Raw genomic sequence first — 18,292 nt, forward strand, 5'->3', positions numbered from 1 at the left:
CTGGTTGACTGAGCAAATGTTTTGGCGCCAGTGAAGGCTGGGCTTACCACTGTTCTCCCCAGCGTGATGCCTTTTCTCTCTTAGCCGGGTTTTTCATTGGAAATGTAGGGAGTGCATCAGTGAAGATTCCCTTGGCTGCAAGTAACAAAATAAACAGTGGCAAAATAAGTGGTGATTTCAGGCTGGCTCAGCAACATAGCGACCTGGGTTGGCATATTGTCTTATGTGGCAATATGGCTGCTAGAGCTCCAGACATCACCTCTTCATGCAACTGTATCTGAAGACAAAAGGGAGTAAGGTTCTCTTCCTACACTCCTTCCTTCAACCAGCCTCGTGAGTGAGGAAAGAAATTTCCTGGAAACCCATTAGCAAACTTGCCTTATTGACCCCAAATTAGCCACATCACTGCAAGGGAAGCTGGGAAACCAAACATCTCAGCTTATATCATGGGAGGTGGGTCTTCTAGCAAAGGAGGAATAAACTAATGCATCTGTCTCAGGGAAGAAAAGGATAAAAGTGAGGTATTCTGGTTCAAGATTGGGATGAAAGAGGCCTTTAGGGAAATAGAGCTCTTGGATCTTTTTGGAAAGGTGAAGCCCGGGGTACTGGGTACCTGGGTCCTCTATATCTTTTCTATATCAGACTTTTCATTTCCTTTTTAATCAATGGTAAGAAACCTAACACAAACTGGCTTATACTTTCAGGGGAGTGTATTGCTTATATAAATGAAGGTGGGCATCAGGTAAGCTTTGATCCAGCTACTCAAACAATGTCACCATGGACTCAGTTTCTTTAGACCTTCTTCTCTATACTCTAGTGTTTCTACCATTCTCGGCCTGTACATACTACCTTCCCCACCACTGCTATTCCCACAGACCCAAGATCTTCCATGTAACAGGGAAAAGCAATGGTGCAGATCTAGATAGATCTCACATCATTGTGTAATGGGTCAATTTCAAATCTACTTTAAGAGAGAGAGGGTAGAAATGATGCCGAGGAGGCACCACAAAAGACCCTTGGCCCTCCACTCACCCAAATCCTTAATGACCCTGACACTTGCAGGCAGAGACTTTGGAAAAAGGCGTTTATTGGTGTGGTGGTCTCAACACTCCCCATGAGTCGGAACACACGGCCCCCAGGGCCCCCCCACCCCCTCCCTGGTGTCCCTCTCCCACCCCTCCCCAACCCCCTGGACCCTGGGGATGGAAGACAATGTGGGATGGGGCCCACGCCCCCGTCTGAGGTACAGTCACTGCCCCTTGCCCCCCTCCCCCCACCCCTGCTCTGATCTCTTCCTCCCCAAGCTCTGGGTGTGTGGTTTGGGGTGAGTGTTTCTAGCGGGTCTCCCAGGAGTCAGAGCTGGCGACTTGACATCTTGGTCTGGACTGGGGATGTCTGTGATGCCTCTCTCTTCCCCACTCTGTGTAAGTGGTATGCATACTGCATATTCCTCCCATCAGAGCTGAAGTTACAGCCTCTCAGCGCCTCCTCCTGACAAGTTGCCCACTCTCAAGGGAACTATAAGCTGGTCACCAGCTGCAGGACAGCTGGAGCCGGGGGGCTATTGCTGGTCACAGTCGCTGGTATGTGTGTGTCTATTGGAGTGTGTGTGAGGGCGGTCAGGTCAGCCTTTGGGAGGTACAGTTGGTGGAGAGGTCGGGGGTGGTAGACCAGCAAGCCCACACCTGTGGGTGGCTGCAGCGGGCTGAGGGGAGCTAGGGGTGGGGTAGGGCAAAGCACTGAGACAGACAGGTGACCACAGGCACCAGTCTGACAGTTGGATGGAAGCACCGATTGGCCCAGATAGGGCCAGAAAGTCAAGGGAGGGAAGGGGGGGCAGAGAGAGTGGGAAGGTCTCAGGCTGCTGAGCCAGTGACGGGGCCTCGCTCGGGCTGCAGGCAGCTGATGGTGGACAGCAAGGAGGCCCAGAGCCAAGACGGAGCTCTCCCACCTGCTCACAAAGGCTGAATGAAAGCTTGACAGGCAAGTGCGCGACACCCCTCCTCACTCCTAACCGGCCCAGGAGACACACTCTCAACAGAGAGGGGAGGGGGTGCTGTGCGTGCATATACTGGGGACGGGGGAGCCTGGAAATCCTCTCCTCACAGCTTCTGCCACGAAGCCCACATACCTACCTCCAGCCAGAGGTGAGAGGCAGCAGCATTGGGGGCAGTAGGCGTGGGGGTTTTGGGGGAGGGAAGATTGCTGAGCCCCTCCCCCCCACACACATACACACGCGTGCAGGCTCATGCTCACACACATCCACTACATACACACGATCCGGTTGACAGCCTGAGCTAAGAGAGGGGTGTGGGGTGGCCGGGGGTGGGTCACAGTCGGAAACGTGAACGGTGGCGAAAATGGCTGTAGAAAGATGCATAATTTTGCGTTATCCCTCACAGTGATGGGTTCTCTAAAGAGCTTTCCTCCTCTTCCTCCTCCTCCTCCTCTCTTCTTTCTCCTCGGTGGCAGAGAGCTCTTCCGCCCCCTCGAGACCCACGGCGCTTGCTCTCCCTTTCTCTCTCGCTCCTGGCCTCAGGCCCCGCGCAGGGGGAGGCGAGCTGCATTGGGTTCTTCCTACATCCTCCACCACAGCCAGCCCAGGGCGGAGAGGAGGGTCAGGGGCCCCGGGGGCCTCGGGGCTGAGTTTTCCAGGGATCCTGGGCCTGGGGAAGGAGAGAGCGTCACAGGGGTGGCCTGGGAAGGGGAGACCCCGTGTGTGTCTCGCTGTTCCCTGTGTCTGCCCTGTCTCTGAGGGTGTCTTTGAGCCTCCCTCTCTAGGGGCTTTCCTGGGGCTTTTGTTCAGTGTGCCTGCTCTCCCACTCTGATCTGAGTCTCAGCATCTCGCCGAACTTGACTTCACTCTGCTGCTCAGTCCCTCTCTCAGCCCCTGTCTTTCTCAGATCTTCACGTCGTGGAGGTCCATCCAGTACAGATACTATCCAGTATGGCTACGAAGCGTCTGGCAGTCAGCACGCTGGACACAGGACCCTTGGCTTGTCTCCCTAGACTGGCTACGGCCCCCACTTCAATACTTTACTACTACGTTCCCCTTCTCCCGGCTACTGGAGCCAACACCTGCGATTGCCTCGACTCCACTTCCTGCTTCCCTCTGCCTTCGAAACATCTCCAGGCCACAGCGACTTTGCGCCACCGCTCCAGGCCTGGGTTACCGCGGTCGCCCCTTCCCTGGTCCCTTGGCCTCCATCTTGCGCCCCCTACAGGCTATTCCTCAAACAGCAGTCAGTGACTCTTCAGAACCGTCAACCCCTTGGTGAGTCCCTTGCTTAGCAGCCTCCAGGGGCCTCACCCTGCAATAGAATAAAATCCGAAATCCTTTCCATGGCCTATGAGACTTTGCCTCTCCTTCCCTCTTTAGCCTGAGACTCCACGGTGATCACTCTGCCCAGGTCACGCTAGCCTCCTTGCTGTGCCTTTGCGTACCTACAGCTTTCCCTCGACCTGCAAAACTCTTCCCGCAGATCTCCGCGGGGCTGGCTGCTTCTTACCATTCCAGTCTCAGTTCCGACCCCTAGTGGGCCCTCAAGGAATCGACATCCACTGAATGGATGCGTCTCTCGCTCAGTCACGTTGCTTGGGTCTCAGCTTGGGTCACTTTCCCAAGTTCGCGGTCAGTCTGGGGGCAGTCCCGGCCTCGTCCCCCCCCCCCCCCCCCCCCCCCCCCGATCGGACGCACGCAGGAGGCGCATGGAAGCGCTGGACGTTCCCAGCCGGTTGGCGGCGCGACACGTGTAGTTGCCATAATGCCGGGCGCTCACGTTGGCGAAGAGAAGCATCGAGCGGGTGCGCTCCGTCTGCACCTTCAGGCCCTCGGCTGCACCGCTGATCAGCCTGCCGGGGATCTGGGTCAGGGATTGGGCCATGGGACCCTGGCGTGGGACTCCCTCGGGGTGCAGATCCCACTCCACCCCTCCGACTCTCATCCTCCCCCATTTCTCGGCAGCCCCTCATTCTGCCCCCTACCTCAAAGACCCCTAGCTTCGGGATCTAGCTCCCCATGGGTCCCCGGACCACTCCCACAGGCACCCCTGCCAGGCACCCCTACCCTTCAGGGTCACTGGACTCTCCCAGTGTGTGCCCCCAATCTCTACAGGCTCTCAGACCCTGGTGGACCTCAACCCCAATGGTCTCTGAAGCTTCCTCGCCATATCATGAGCATCGACCCCCAAATTTCCCTGAACAGCTCGAAGAGACAAGGTTCCAAATTCATATTGTGGGGCCCAAGATTTCAGTAAGCTCCCCAAGACCTCCCTGGGGCCCAGAGGACCCCATCCCCTAGAAGCTGGATCCCCAGTTCTCGGGATCTAGGGCTTGGCTACCTTCCCCCTACCCCCACCCCGCAGAGCACGCCAGGGTGCTGTCCTCACAGTCTGTCATCCTTGTACCACTGGAAGTCCGCAGGCGGCACGGCCATGGCTTCACAGCGTAGGAGGGCAGCCCGGCCCAGGGCCGTGCGGGCACTGGTCACATCCGTGATGGTTGGAGGATCTGGCCAGGGGCAAGATTCAGTGAATTCTCCTAGCCAGGTGAGGTCTAAGGGGTTCTGTCCCCATCCCCCTCCTCCCTCCTTTCCAGGCGTCCAGCACTCCCATGCTCCTCCCCAGGGACCCAGGGCCTGCCCCCCTTTCATGAGCAGTGCCAAGGGGGCTCACAGTTGACTGTGACCAGCACACGGCGGCTGTCAGGCGCCGAGTTGACGCCGTTGTGAGTCACGCACTCATATTCCCCGGCCTGGCCTCGCTGGATGTCAGAAATCTCCAGGATCTCGCCCTCCGAGGTGAAGCCGTCTGTTCGGGGAGGGAATGGGAGGGGGCGGGGCCGGACACAAACACTTAACACGGGACAACACGGGCACAACACGGACACACATCAGCGGGGCAGGCACCGCAGGGCCTGGAGTGCCCGGGTCAGTGTGAGCCAGGAGGGGTTTGGGGCAGGGGTGTGGATCCCGGCCTGGGATCTCCTGCTAGGGGTGGGGCAAGGAATGAGGGTCAGGAGCCTGGTAACTAGAACCCAATGGGGAGAGTCCTAGAATTTGGGGATGCAACCGATCCAGGGATCTGGAGTTCACCATTAAGATCATGAGGCTCACAGAACCCAGTTGGGGGGATCCCAGGATTTGGGAGCTCAAAAAGATCCAGAAACTACAGACCAAAAGAGGGGGTGGTCCAGAGTTTTGGGAGCTTATTCTTGGGTTCAGGGAATCAGGATCAAGTAATTGGGATCAGTAATTCAGATATCTCGGGGCTCATGACACATCACCAGGCTTGGAAGACCCTTTGGGACAAAGGGCATCTAGGGATCCAGGATCTCAAGCCCAGGACTGTGGGGCTCAGATGACCTGGTGTGAAAGGATCCAGGATCTGAGACTGAGTTATTGGGTTCTTGGGTCTCGGGGATAGAGTGACTGGCACCTTTGCTCTCTAAAGTCCCAGTGACTGAGGGTCTAGGGATCTGGGGGGTGGGGGTGGAGATCCAGGCACACAAGGTGCTGCATATCACGTTCAGGTACTGTGGGGGCTATGTTTGGGGGGATCCTAGAGTAGTGGTTCTCAGCTCCATCACCAGAATCACCTGAAGGGCTTGTTAAAACAGACTGGTGGTGGTGACGGTGGGTGAGGGAGATTTCTAATTAGGCCTGCAATGGGTCCAGAAGGGGTGTTTCTGGCAAGCTCCCGGTGATGCCGATGCTTCTGATCTGGGGACCACAGTCTGAGAATGGCTGGGCTAGAGCATCTGGCAGAGGAGATGTAGTGAAATGACCAGGAGATGGGAACAGAGGCAGGGGCCACTGGTTATAACCTGACTTAGGGTTAGTGGTAGGGACTGAGGACCCAGAATTAAGTTAGCCGGTGGGGAAGAGACCAGGGCTACTGGGGTGGGGACAGGGAGCAGGCTGGGGTCCAGCAAGTGAATTAGAGACAGTGGTTCAGCCCTGCAGGTGCTGAAGGCTCTGAGGCTCTGAGGGCTGCTGGCGACATAACGGGGTCAGTGGGGAAGGGGGAAAGCAGGTCATGACAAGGTTTGGGGGAATGAGGGATGGAAGAAAAGGGGAGTCTGGGAATCTAGCTAGGGATAAGGGGGATCAAGGGGCCCGGACTGCGGAGTAGGGAAAGGGGTTTTGGGCCAGGGTGGGGTCCTCACCTCGGAGCTGCCTCCAGGTGACTGTGGGCTCCGGCCGTCCCACGGCCAGGCAAAGCAGGTTCACACTGCCCCCCTCGTTCACTGTCACAGGCGAGGAGATGTTCACGATGCGGGCAGGGACTGCAGGCCAGAAGGGGAGAGGTCAGTGAGAGGCCGAATATGGCCTCCAAGGACCCAAGAGCCCTGGCCCCCAGCCCCTCCTCCCTTATACCCAGGGGATCAGCCAACATTCTCTCTATCTTTCTGAGAATTCCTCTGTGTTTCTCCCTTGACTCTTGGGTCTGGCTCCTTGTCTAACTGCTGGTCTCTCTTTCCTGTTCGTTTGCAGTCTCTGTCTCTCTGTCTCTCTCTGTCCCTCTTCATGCCAACTTGGTTTCTCTGCCTTCTGGTCGGAACTCCTCCCACCTTATCTCTGTCTATTTTTATTTATTAATTGTTATTATTCTTATTTTAGACAATTTATTTCTATAACAAATACTCATACGGTGCTTCTGGCATGGTAATCCTGTTCTCAGTGTTTTACACAAATTAGCTCATTAAACCTTCACCACCCTGCCACCCCCTGGGGTAGATGTCGCTATAGTCATCAATTCTAACACATATGTCTGTTTCTCCCACCCACTGGAACCTTATTCCAATCAGGAAGGTCTGCCAACATAGAATGCCAGAGTTTAATTGGCGGGGTTATTTCTCTTTTCTTTTTTGGCAGAGCATAAAATAAAGATGCCCCTTCCAGCTGACCATGTCTTGGATCTGATACATGACAGAGTCATCCCATTTTACAGATGAGGAGTCCGAGGCCGCCTGGCTTGCTCAGGGTTCCTCAGCAGCTGGGTGGTCTGGCTTCTGAGTCGGGGCTTGTCATGGGCCCCCTGGGCTGTCTCTGTCTCTGGGTCCCTGTCTTTCCAACTGCTCCCTGTCCTCCTGAGCTCTGTCCCCTGTTGATCTCTCTGTTTCCTGCCCACCTTTCCCTCTGAATTCTGGGGCATCTAGCCACATGGGACCTGCTCTGCACACCCGACTCATTTTCTCCCCCCAATCCCTGCAGCGCTGCCCCATGTCTGGTACCAGCATTGCACCCAGCTGAAGGTCTCAGCTCAGATGTTATGTCTGGGAAGCCGCCTCCTTAGAAAGTCAGCTTCAAAAGGGTAGGGAGAACCCGCCTGGCTCCTTCTCCAACCCTCACGCCTAGAGCACTGCCAGCACATAGTAGGTGCTCAGTAAACAGAGTTGAGGGGAGCCGGTCTTCCCTGAGCACCCCCTCACCCCTGCAGCTCTCCTGCCCTAGAAGCTGTCATGCTGAAAGGTCACTTTCTGGGTGGCTGTCCCTCCTTCCGCTTGGCTGAAATCTGCGAGGGCAGGGTGTGTGTCTGCCTCCCACACCATGTATCCCCAGGATCAGGGATCAGACAATTGGCAAGGATGTGAGGATTCCCTCTCCCTCGTGCCCTCCGTCCCCTCTGCCACCCAAGGCCCAGCCGAGGGCTCACCGTGGACGATGAGGTAGACCTGAGTGGTGTACGGCTGGTGGCGGGTCTGGAAGGAGCAAGTGTAGAGGCCCTCATCGCCGAGCCCCACCTGGGTGATGAGGATGGAGAACTCTTCGGGCGTGTTAATGAGCAGCCGCACCCGCGGGTCACTGGTCCAGCGGTCATTGCCCGCGTACAGGATGTTGGAGCGGTTCAGCCAGGCCACACGGGTCACATGCTCGTCAATGAAGCAGCTTTGGGAGGACAAGGGTGGAGGGTTCTTCTCTCCTCCACCCCAGAAGGCCCTCCAGGTTCTGCCATCGTGGGGGCTCAGAGGTGGGGAGAGGAAGGCTCACTGCATCGCCAGTTCCCACTGAAGCCCTGTGTGGGAGAAGTGACTGGGCCCACTTTACAGGTGGGTAAACTGAGCCTCGAGTTTGAGCCCAAGTGCGCAAAGGAAGGGTAGCTGATGGTTACTGAGTGAATGTTGTGTGCTAGAGACTGGAAAAGTATCTGGAGCACTCTGGGAGAGACAGGCAGAGATGCAGAGATGAGGAATGGAGACCCAGGGAGAGGGGGATAGAGACCCAGAGCAAGGGCAGACCTAGCGTAGGGAGCAGCACTGAGCGGGGGGAATAAGCCTGGCTCCCATCTGTTAATTGGTCACTGTGTGCTGTGCTCTCCGAACTTGGAATGTGTGTACAAAATCTTGAATCCCTGTGGCAGCCCTCATAGTGGTTATCATCCCTCCACCCATTTCACGGATGGGGACACCCAGGCCCAGGCACAGAACCAGGCCCAGTGTCATGCCCCTAACCACCTCTCCTGACTGACAGGGGCCAGGCTGTCCGTGCAAGTCAGGATTGTCTTCTGAGGAAGGCAACAGAGCGGGACTGGGTGATTTCAGAGTCCCTGAGATCAGAGGTACCTGAGGGTGGCGTTGTCACCTTCGCACACTGTGTAGTTGTCCGCGGGAGAGCTGAACTCCAGGCTCTGGGACAGCAGCCCTGTGGACAGGAAGGGCAGCTCAGCGGGGACTGGACACGTCTGGACACCCGCAGACATTTCCCACACCCCGTGGCAAACGCAGTCATCGATGTTTCCAGAGACGTGCTGCAGACGCACTCGGAGCAAACATACGCAGCCTGTCCCTTTCCGCAAGCTCGCGCTGACTCAGACAGACTGGGATACACAGGCCTACATGCCTCCAAAGACACTGAGACCACATCCTAATCACGGCACACAGACACACGCGTGCACACACACATATACATATTCACAGAGGTCATGCCCAGAGGCACACCCATATACGTACGCAGATACACAATCGCATAAATGTGTATGCAGACATGCACACACGTGTCCACACGGTTGCTCACATATTCACAGTGTACACACACACACACGCTCAAAGTTCAAGGACACACGGAGCCATATATAGACTCACACAGGTGCACATACAGACACACAGATGTACACGTACACAGGCACCGACACATTCAGGCTCATGGCGCACACACACACAGATCCATGTACACATAGCAATTCAGAAACACAGGGAAATACACAGTCACCCACATGTGTACACAGACCTACGGACACAGAAATGCGGACACATGCTCCCCAACACAGGCGCGTGCATGTCTCCACTCAGACACGCTGCTATCGCGGATGCACAGATTCGCCCTTGGGCCCTGTGTACAGCCACAAGGACGCAACTCAGACACACCCGCCTGCCCGTGCTTGCGGGGCACACCTGCAGGCACACACCCACGCCAGCCCGCACCCTCCAGCGCAGCTCATGGGCACCATCGCCCAGCAGAGCCCACACCCCCATCTATTCATGTCTGTGGACCGTGGCCAGTGGGCTGGACCAGGGCCAGGGAGTGGGGGCTGGGCACACAGAGGCGGAGGTGGATGGAGCCGCACAGGGGTGGGGAGAGGCTGGATGACCTTGGATGCCTGGGGAAGGAGGGCTCAGCATGGGGCTGCCCTGCCCCCGCCCTTGCATGAGGAGCTAATTAATCTAATGAATTAATTGCCCATGCAGCCCCAATGACTCCCATGGGCCCCATCAGCAGCCCCTCAGGACTGGGCTGGGGCAGAGCCAGTGTGGAGGGCTCCCCAGGTCCTGGGGTTTGGGGTGGGCCCTGCAGCCCCGCCCCGTGGCCAGAGTCACTTCTGGATGCAGGGAAGGGGCCTGCCTGCACCCGAGCTGTGCAGAGTGGACACGGCCACACAGCCATGGTAACAGCAGGAGACGGCCAGCAGACAGACACGCACAGAGACAGACACATCGCCGGGGCCCAGGGAAGACACGCAGAACCCAGGCTGGGCCAGGAAACAGTCTCACACTCCAACATCCAGAGGGCAATGGGGCCTGCTCGGGGGCCCCGTGTACACACACTCCTGCTGACACACAGCCCAGGACCCATGCCCAGCAGAAGGTCAGCCCACTGTACACAGATAGACCCACACCGTCGCACTGACACCAACAGCCCCACACGCAGGTGGGGGCTGTCTACATGCAACTGGTTACAGCCCCATCTGGGGGCCATTGCTGGCTCTCTCTCTCTCTCCCTCTCTCTCTCACACACACACACATACACACTAGCCTCATTAGTCACGCTGACACTACCAGCCGAAGGGCCATGCTCACCACCCCCCACCCCTGCACTCTGGAAAGTCGTGCAGAAAGCTACAGTGTGCGAGGAAACGGTTACCCTGTCACAGCCTCTCAAATACAAAGGAGCCACCCTGGGCCAAGAATCGGGTGCAGGCAGTCACGCTGTCACCGACGATCAGATCACACACACACACACCTCCCACACACACACACACATGCCACGGGACCTGTCATACTCCTGCTCACACACTCACAGACCTGGGCTTCTCCACTTTGGCCCCACTGACGTTTGAGGACAGGTGCTTCTCCCCTTTAGGGACTGTCTTGTCCCCACCAGGGACTGTAGGGGCTCCATACCGCTATCCCTGGGATCTACCCACTGGATGCCAGTAGCTGCCCCCCTTCACAGTGGTGACGATCACAACTGCTCTGGACATTGCTCGATGATGCCCCATAGGGGACAAAATCCCCCCTCCTCCTCCGGTGACAGCCACTGTCCAAGGTTACAGGAGGCCTGGTCGTGAAGACGGAGCTGTCCAAGGTCCCCCAGGCTTCAGGGGCCCAGGGCTCCCGAGCTAAGTCCTGGGCTACACCAGCTGCTGCTGGCGAGAGCAAGGCCCGCAGACACAGGCGGACCTCAATCCTATGTCCTGGCAGACGGAAACAGACACACACTCCTTCCAGAGAGATCTTCCTAACACTCAGAGCTGCCTCCGCTTCTCCCGTGGCTCCCTCCTGCCCCCAGGACAAAACTCAGCCCCCCTCAACTTGGGTCTGAGACCCTGGAGTCACTCTCCTGCTTTGTCTCCCTGGGTGTGTGACCCAGGTCCACATTCCCCACTTTTCTCCTGGTCCCTCTGTCCCACCGCTTATGACAAAAATGCTTCTCCTTCTCCAAGGGTCTCTTATAATGACGCCTCTCCTAGGAGAGACAGCTCCCAGGGGACCCTGGATCCGAGTCATCTGCTTCTCCCACCTGCTCCTGCAGGGCAGAGCCTGGCTCAGACCATCTGTATCCCCAGCACGCCCAGCTCCAGGCTCAGCTGAGGGCAGTCCCAGGAGGTAAGAGATGAAGGAATCCATGTCTCAGACAGGTCTTGGATTTTTGGTCCCTGTGTCATGAATCTGCATGCCTGTCTCACACAATTCCCAGATTCCAGAATCAGGACCCTCCTCCCTGCTGTGTGACCTTGGGTAAGTCCCTGCTCTTTCCTGGGCTTCGGTAAGTGGAAGTAGGGGTTGGGTTAGTCATTCCATACCCACTCAGTCCCTGAGCACTGCTCTTCCCTCTGTCTCGGTCCTTTTCACCCCGGATCCTGTCTGAGCATGTGTCCTTCAACAGATGGGAGCCCCTCAGGGAGAGGCCTGGGTCTGACCCACCTCCAGGGTTCCAGCATTGCTGGCTCTGGGCCTGGCCCACAGGAGGCCTCAAAAGATGTTTAGTGTAAAAATAAATAAGCCAGTGCACATGAGATCCACTCTGTAGGAATTCTGCTTAGAAAACTCTCCCTTAATTCTGGGAAGCCCTCCTTACCCCCTCTAAGCCTGGTCTGTATTCCCACAGTGCCTGGACTACCTCCATTAAAGCTCATATCACACCATGGTGGCCATCTGTTGTCTGTTTCCCCCTTCAGACTAGAAGTTTCTTGAGGGCAGAGCCTGGGTCTAACTCAGGTCTGTATCCTCAGCATCTCCCAGCATATGGCCTGACCCTGGAAGGCCTTGGGAAATACCTGTTGAAAGAGTAAATGTAAAGAGATACGTACAGCATGTGTCTCCAACTCTTGAACTGCTATTCATCCTTCAAGACCCAAACTCAAATGCCCCCTCCTCCAGGAGGGCCTCCCTGACTGCTCAAGACAGAGAATCTCAACCCTTTCTACTGGATACCCTCTAACTCAGCTGGGACAGTGTTCAGGGGTGCCTGCCCAGCCCGAATCTTGGCTGTGTCCCCCAGAGCTGGGTTTAGCCCAGAACAGGGAAGTGTTTGTAGGAAGAATGAATGGTCCTGAGAGACTGGATAAGAAAGCCGGGAGGAATCTGTGCTAAGAGAACAAATGTCTGCCCCACCATTTCCTGGCTGGGTGAGCCCTAGACAGTCTCAGCCTCAGTTTCCCCCATCTATAAAAAGGAAAAAAAAAAAAAAACCAACAGTCATTCCCTCTAAGGGTTTTGTGGGGCATTCCATGAGAACATGCAAGCAAAATGTTTAGCTCAGCGCTTAGCATGCAGGAATGGTCCACTAAATGCTAACTGTTCTTAACAGCACCTTCTTTTTTAAGAAACATCTATTGCTATCTGGGGTTCGGTGTCAGTCCCCCGGGGGTGGGGGTGGGGGACCCGTTGCTCTATGCCCTGCACCCACCAGAGTTGAGTCGGCGACTCATGTCTGGTTGCCCTGTCAGCATCTGCTCTGACACCACCATGCCAGCATAACCAGGCCACTGAAAGAACAGACTGGGTACCCGGGCTGCCGGGGTTCGAGCCCCCTCACCGCCAGTTACTTGCACAAATTCCTTCACCTCCCCGGGACTCAAGTTTCCCCCTGTGTAAGTAGGGATGATAATTGTGCCTCCTGCATGGTGTTGCGGGTGGTGGGGAGGATGACAAGAGGTCACCCAAGCAACGGGTTCAATGCAGAGCCTGCTAGCTGAGTGCCTGCCCACAGCCCCCACGTGTGCTGGCTGATGGGATGGTGGTGCGACAGGTGCCCCAGCTGGTCTGGGGGGCCAGTGGTGACTGGAAGGACCCACTCGGGTCCATGCCAGTCTGCACTAGTAGCCTTCATACCCCTTGATAAGTCAAGCGATGAAGGTCACATGTAGGTAAGTTTCCTCCCCTTAAGTGAGAAAGAGATTTCTAACAGATGGAGGGCCTCTGGTTGGAGATAAGCACCTCCTGCTACCCCTCAAAGGGGGAACTTTGGTGAAGCTGGGACTCTCCAGTGGGGGGAAGCTTGGATTCCACAGTTCTGGAACCCACCAATGGGAAGCCAAGGCCCACAAGGGTGGGTGACTTGTGGCGGTCACTCAGGGAGCTGTGGCAGAAGTGAGGCTGGACTCAGGGAGCGGTGGGGGATGCATTGGGAGGGGGTGTGGCTCTGGCAGAGAAGAGCTGGTGAGAAGGGGCTGCAACCCCCAAATCCCCCTTCCTCTCTGCTGACCTCCAAGTGTAGGGGCCTTCCCAGGACAGATGTCTGGACTCCCTGAGCCAAGAACCCTGGAACTATCCATTATATAATGGCTGCTCCTTTCTGCTGGTTCCCCCCTCAGGACCTTTGCCTCCACTGTTCCCTTGGGATCTTTTAAAGGCTGACTTCTCTCCTTTCCTTCTGAACTCTGCTCCCTGCAGCTCAGACAGGGCTCTCTCAACCACCAGAGCTCCCATGGTCGTCCCTGAAATCACTCTTAATTTCTTTACACTACCCTTCGTCACTCTCTGAGATTACCTGTTTACTTATTTGCTTGTTTTTCTTGTTTCTAGGTTTTGATCTCTCTCCATCCCACTAAGATTGAGGGCTCCTTGACTTCATTTGGCTTGCTCACTGTCGCGTATATACACATCCCCAGTGCCCAGAACAGAGACTCTGTGCTCAAATATCCAGTCCGGACAGACCGGGTGCTCAGAGGAACATGGACAGTGGCCAGCACGCCCTGTTCTGCCTGCCCCACTCCGTCCAGCACCCCTCACCGGCTAGAAGTGAATATATGTATGTGTGAGTGTGAGTGTTGGCACAAAGAATTTAGAAAAGAAACTAAAGATAGAACCATATCTCTGGATGCCGGGGAGCTTAAGTGGGGGAAAAAAAAAAAAGCCAGTTGCGGAGAAATGGGCTTATTTTGTTTCTGTCTCAGGGAAAGCATCAGCCAACAAACCAACACCTTACATGTGTTCAACTCTGCGTGTCTGACTTTGAGTGAGGGAAGCCGTGACCTGGGCTTTCTCAAGAGAGTGCAGGGAGTGCATGTTGGAGGGGCGGGGCCAGGACAAGGTGGGGTTTGCTCTAATACATACTTGTAGAGGATGTATGTGTGTGCTCACTTGCATGCATTCCTTCTGGAATGTGAAAAAGAGCAAATGAATCGGTGAGGAGAGGAAATGCAATTTTGTGTATGCCCCCCCACACCCAGCTTTTTCTCAGAGAGCCCCAGCTGTCAGTGGGTGGGGCTGCTTGCTGCCACTTAGATCTGTCTCAGACCAACCCCCAATGCCTCTTGCCCTAGTCTCTGATGGGGAACCCAAGGCCTGGCAGTGGGAGAGGACTTGGTCCTAGGTCACAGACCGCCTCCTGGCTCCAAGAAGCTCCCAGCCCAGGATGTGTGTACAACAGCAATTTCTGGGATCTGGAAGATTCAAAGTAGAAAATGGGAAGTTATCTTGAGACTGAAGGAAAAGAAGGGGTGGTGAAGGGAGAGGGGAAGAAGGATGGGGGTCACGAGGTTATGAGGAACATGGAAAGAAGGAGAAGACAAGGGACAAGGAAAGGACAAGGACAAAAAATGGGAGGTGTCAGGGACCAAGATGGGACGTGATTTTCCAGGAGTGAAACGATCGAAGAACAAGGGGGCCAGGACGAGACAGGTGCGTGTGTGTGACGATGAGAAGCAGGGCCCAAGGCAGGGAGGGCAGATGTGAAATTGTACTGAGGACGGCAGGGATGGAGAGACAGAGACCCAGAGACAGAGACAAGCGGGATATCCCCCAGAGTTAGGGAGCCTCTGGAAATGACCTAAAGAGACGAGTGACAGAGGCAGAGAGACACAGACAGACAGAGCGTCAGACGGTGATTCAGACAGGTCAGGCTGGAGGAACATTGGAACCTGCTCCAACCCACTGAGGCTCCAGTCAGCTGAGGCCCTCGGGCTGGGGGGTCCTGCGCACTGGGCTCTGTTTGTGTGACTGTGGGTGTCTGCAGGCGCAGCCTTGGGTCAGACCGGTGACGGGTGTTTATGTGTCTGTGCGAGACCTGGTCTGTGTGGGTGGGAGACTGAGAGTGGCTGCCTCCTTGAGACTGTTGAGGTCTCTAGGTTGTCCCTGACTGTGTGTCCCTGACTGTGATCCTTGGTTCAAGGCAGGGCCTGGGGGAATCCTCCAGAAGCTCTGAGTTAACCCTGATCCCTGCCTCCCGCCTTCTTGCTCTTGCCTCCTCTCTCCAGGGGGCACATCCTGGACCATCCCTGGCTGCCAACCCACCGGGGAGCCACAGGGTCCCAGCCGCCATCCACATCCGCTCTCCAAAGACTGCCCAGCTCGCCCCTCCCCACTCCACACACCAACCCCCAGCCCCACTCCTCCCTACTCTCAGCAGGGCTGAGATTAACCCATTGACCCCAGGTTAACCCTTTCCTTCCCTCCCTTCCCAATCTGCCCCTCTCATCCTCAGTCCAGCCTCTGAATCCTGCTACTCAGCCAGAGCTTCCTGCGTCTGAGTCCCCAGCCCAGCACCCCCAACTTCCTGGATCACCAGCTCCATTCCCCTACATAACTGCAACCTCCCAAACGCGGGCACTTTCTCCCCACCTCGATGACCCAGCTGGGAGGCCAGAGCCCCTCTTCTTTTCCTGGCCCTGGGAAGGAGGTCTGTGGATACCCCTGCCGCCTTCTTTTACAGACCCTGGGAAGACACCATCCCCCCACCTTTGCCCAGAAACGCCCACCCCAGCCCTCAGGCCAGGACCCCCTCAGGGACTGTCTTCACTCAGAGATGAAAACCCCCGACGGGGCATCCCCTTCCCCTCCACACCCCAACTCAGTTCAGAGAGCCTGCCCAAGCACTTTAGCGTTTGATCCCTCTCCCTGATCCGGAGCCGCAGACTCCCGCCCCCAGGCCGGGATCAGGTGTCCGCGACCCTCTCGCCTGCCGGGAGAAGCCGACCTCCGCCCGTAGGCCCAGGCTTCAGCCCCGGGACGCGGAACCCTGCCCCCGGGGCACAAATCCGGGCGTCCCCTTCCCAGCCAGGGGGTGCAGCCCCCGCCCCCGGACCCAGACCTCAGCGTTCGGGGGGCCTCCCCTTCCCCGCCTGGGATGCAGCCCCCCACCCCCAATCCCCGCTCGGGACCCCGGCTCCCGGCCGAGCCCCCCCGCTCCCGACGCTGCGGTACCTCGGCTGATGACGGCCAGGCCGGCCAGGGCGGCGGCGGCGAGAAGCCGGAGCCGGGCCCCGGGCGCAGGGGGGGGCATCGCGGCAGCGGCGGCGCGAAGGGGGAGGGGAAAGGGGGGGCCGGTCCGGGGCGCGCGAGGCCGGGGGGAGAGGGGGAGGGGGAGGGGGACCCCGCCTGCGGCTGCACCGGCCCGGGGGGCGGCGGGGGCGGGGGGAGGGGGCTGGGGGGGCGCGACGAGGCGGCCGGAGCTGCTGCAGACCCGGGGAGGGGGGCGGTGCTGACGGGCAGGAAGGCCGACCAATCAGGGGAGGCGGGGGGCCGGGGAGGCGGGGCCGAGGGGGGGTTGCTTGTTGGAGGGAGAGGCCTTTGTTACTGCGGCCCGGCCCCTACCCCCTCCCGCCCCGGGCGTCCCCACGTCTTCCCATCTCGAATCCCCAGAACCCCGGGTCGGGGACTCTTCTTGAGCCCACCTCCTTTCTGCTTCAGGTCCTTATATCATCCTCCCTCAGACCCAGGAGTCTGGTCCCCAAGCCCCTCCTCCCACAGACCCAGGAGTTTGGGACCCCAGCCCCTCCTCCCTCAGACCCAAGAGTCCGGGTCCCCAGCCCCTCTTTCTTTAGACCCTGGAGTCCAGACCCCCAGCCCCTCCTCCCTCAGACTCGGGAGTCCAGTCCCAGCTCCTCCTCCCTCAGACCCGGGAGTCCAGGCCCCCAGCCCCTCTTCTCTCAGACCCAGGATTCTAGGATCCCAGTTCCTTTTCTTGTGGGCACAGTTCTTCTTGTGGGACACGGTTCAGTTTCTCTACTTTCAGGAATAACATTGACTTTTGGGGTAAAATTCCCTTTTCTCTCTTTACTCCAGTCCTCCTCCTCAGCATAACAGAGGGAATTGGGGAAGGAGTGGGGACCTGGTCGTGGGAGTGGGGAGGAGATGGTAAGGTGCAGAAAATCTAGACTCCCCATTCTTTCACTTACTTGGCTGTGTGACCTTAGACAAGTCACATCTCTTCCCAGAACCTCTGTGGCTGCCTTGCAAGAGGGAATAATTTCTATTTCCCAAGGTTATGAAAACAGAAGAGATCCTGGGGACATAGCTGGCTCTGCCCGGCGTCCCAAAAACCTGTGGTTAGTTCTTTCCTCCTGGTTCCACCAGGCGCACACTTACTAGGTGATGTGGGAAACAGAGGCAGAATAAAGTTTATTAAGTTTCCTTACTGTCTGCAGCCCATTGACAAGTCCTTGAATCAGGCATAGTGACATTCCTCTAGGAACTCAGCTGCCTTGATGTTGATACTTTGCTAAGGGCAAAAGGCAATCTTAGCCCAGCCCCCAGGATCCTGTAAGTTTACTTTAACAAATAAAGATTCCTTTGGAAACTTCCTTTATCTCCACCCCCTCAAGAGACATGCTGACAATCTCTTCCAAGCATATGACCCACCTACATACATCTGAAGGGTCTCATGACCTAGTTTTTATTAAACAATAATAAATAAATGACCTTTTCCTAACAATAGCTAACCCCTTTCAGGATCCCGGAAACCTCATTTCCAAAATACCTGGGAGCCTTACACATATCCCTAACTGGCTCCCAAATTGAACGTATATAATGGGCCAGTCCTCATGACCCCAGTGCAGCTCTTTCTGCCCACGGGTCCTGTCCCTGTGCTTTAATAAAACTACTTTTTTTTGCACCAAAGATGTCTCAAGAATTCTTTCTTGGCCATCACTTCAAGCCTTAATGTCTTCCCTATGTCACTTAGTAAGGTCCTCCCTCTGGGCCTGCCAGGTGAGGTGTCCCTGTTCCTGTCCCCTGCATTGACCTCTGAAGCAAGATAAGTCTCAGCTTCCACCGTGTCTTGGCAGGTGCAGGCAGGAGTTTCTGAAGTCACCCCACAGGGGCTGTTGTACTGCACAAACACATCCCCCCCCCC

General features: G+C 56.7%; 1 protein-coding gene across 1 annotated transcript; it reads right to left on the reverse strand.

Moving 5' to 3' along the window:
* Window positions 1-1,219: 1,219 nt before the first annotated feature.
* IGLON5 (IgLON family member 5) lies at window positions 1,220-16,477 on the reverse strand. Its single transcript, XM_059382227.1, has 8 exons — window positions 16,363-16,477; window positions 8,563-8,641; window positions 7,656-7,888; window positions 6,166-6,285; window positions 4,674-4,808; window positions 4,389-4,509; window positions 3,698-3,852; window positions 1,220-2,666 (listed from the first exon to the last, which is right to left on the reverse strand). The coding sequence occupies exons 1-8, from the start codon at window positions 16,439-16,441 to the stop codon at window positions 2,578-2,580; spliced, it is 1,011 nt and encodes a 336-aa protein (XP_059238210.1). The 5' UTR covers window positions 16,442-16,477; the 3' UTR covers window positions 1,220-2,577.
* Between the last annotated feature and the right edge of the window lie 1,815 nt (window positions 16,478-18,292).

This window comes from Mustela nigripes, chromosome 17 (genome assembly GCF_022355385.1).
Source record: "Mustela nigripes isolate SB6536 chromosome 17, MUSNIG.SB6536, whole genome shotgun sequence".
Lineage (NCBI taxonomy): Eukaryota > Metazoa > Chordata > Mammalia > Carnivora > Mustelidae > Mustela > Mustela nigripes.

Coding starts and splice junctions, on each gene's coding strand:
- IGLON5 (XM_059382227.1), bottom strand. CDS start 16,441: ATGCCCCCCCCTGCGCCCGGGGCCCGGCTCCGGCTTCTCGCCGCCGCC. Junction 6,286..7,655: donor GGTCTACCTCATCGTCCACG/GTGAGCCCTCGG, acceptor TCTGGCCTGCAG/TCCCTGCCCGCATCGTGAAC. Junction 4,809..6,165: donor CACCTGGAGGCAGCTCCGAG/GTGAGGACCCCA, acceptor CTCCCCGAACAG/ACGGCTTCACCTCGGAGGGC.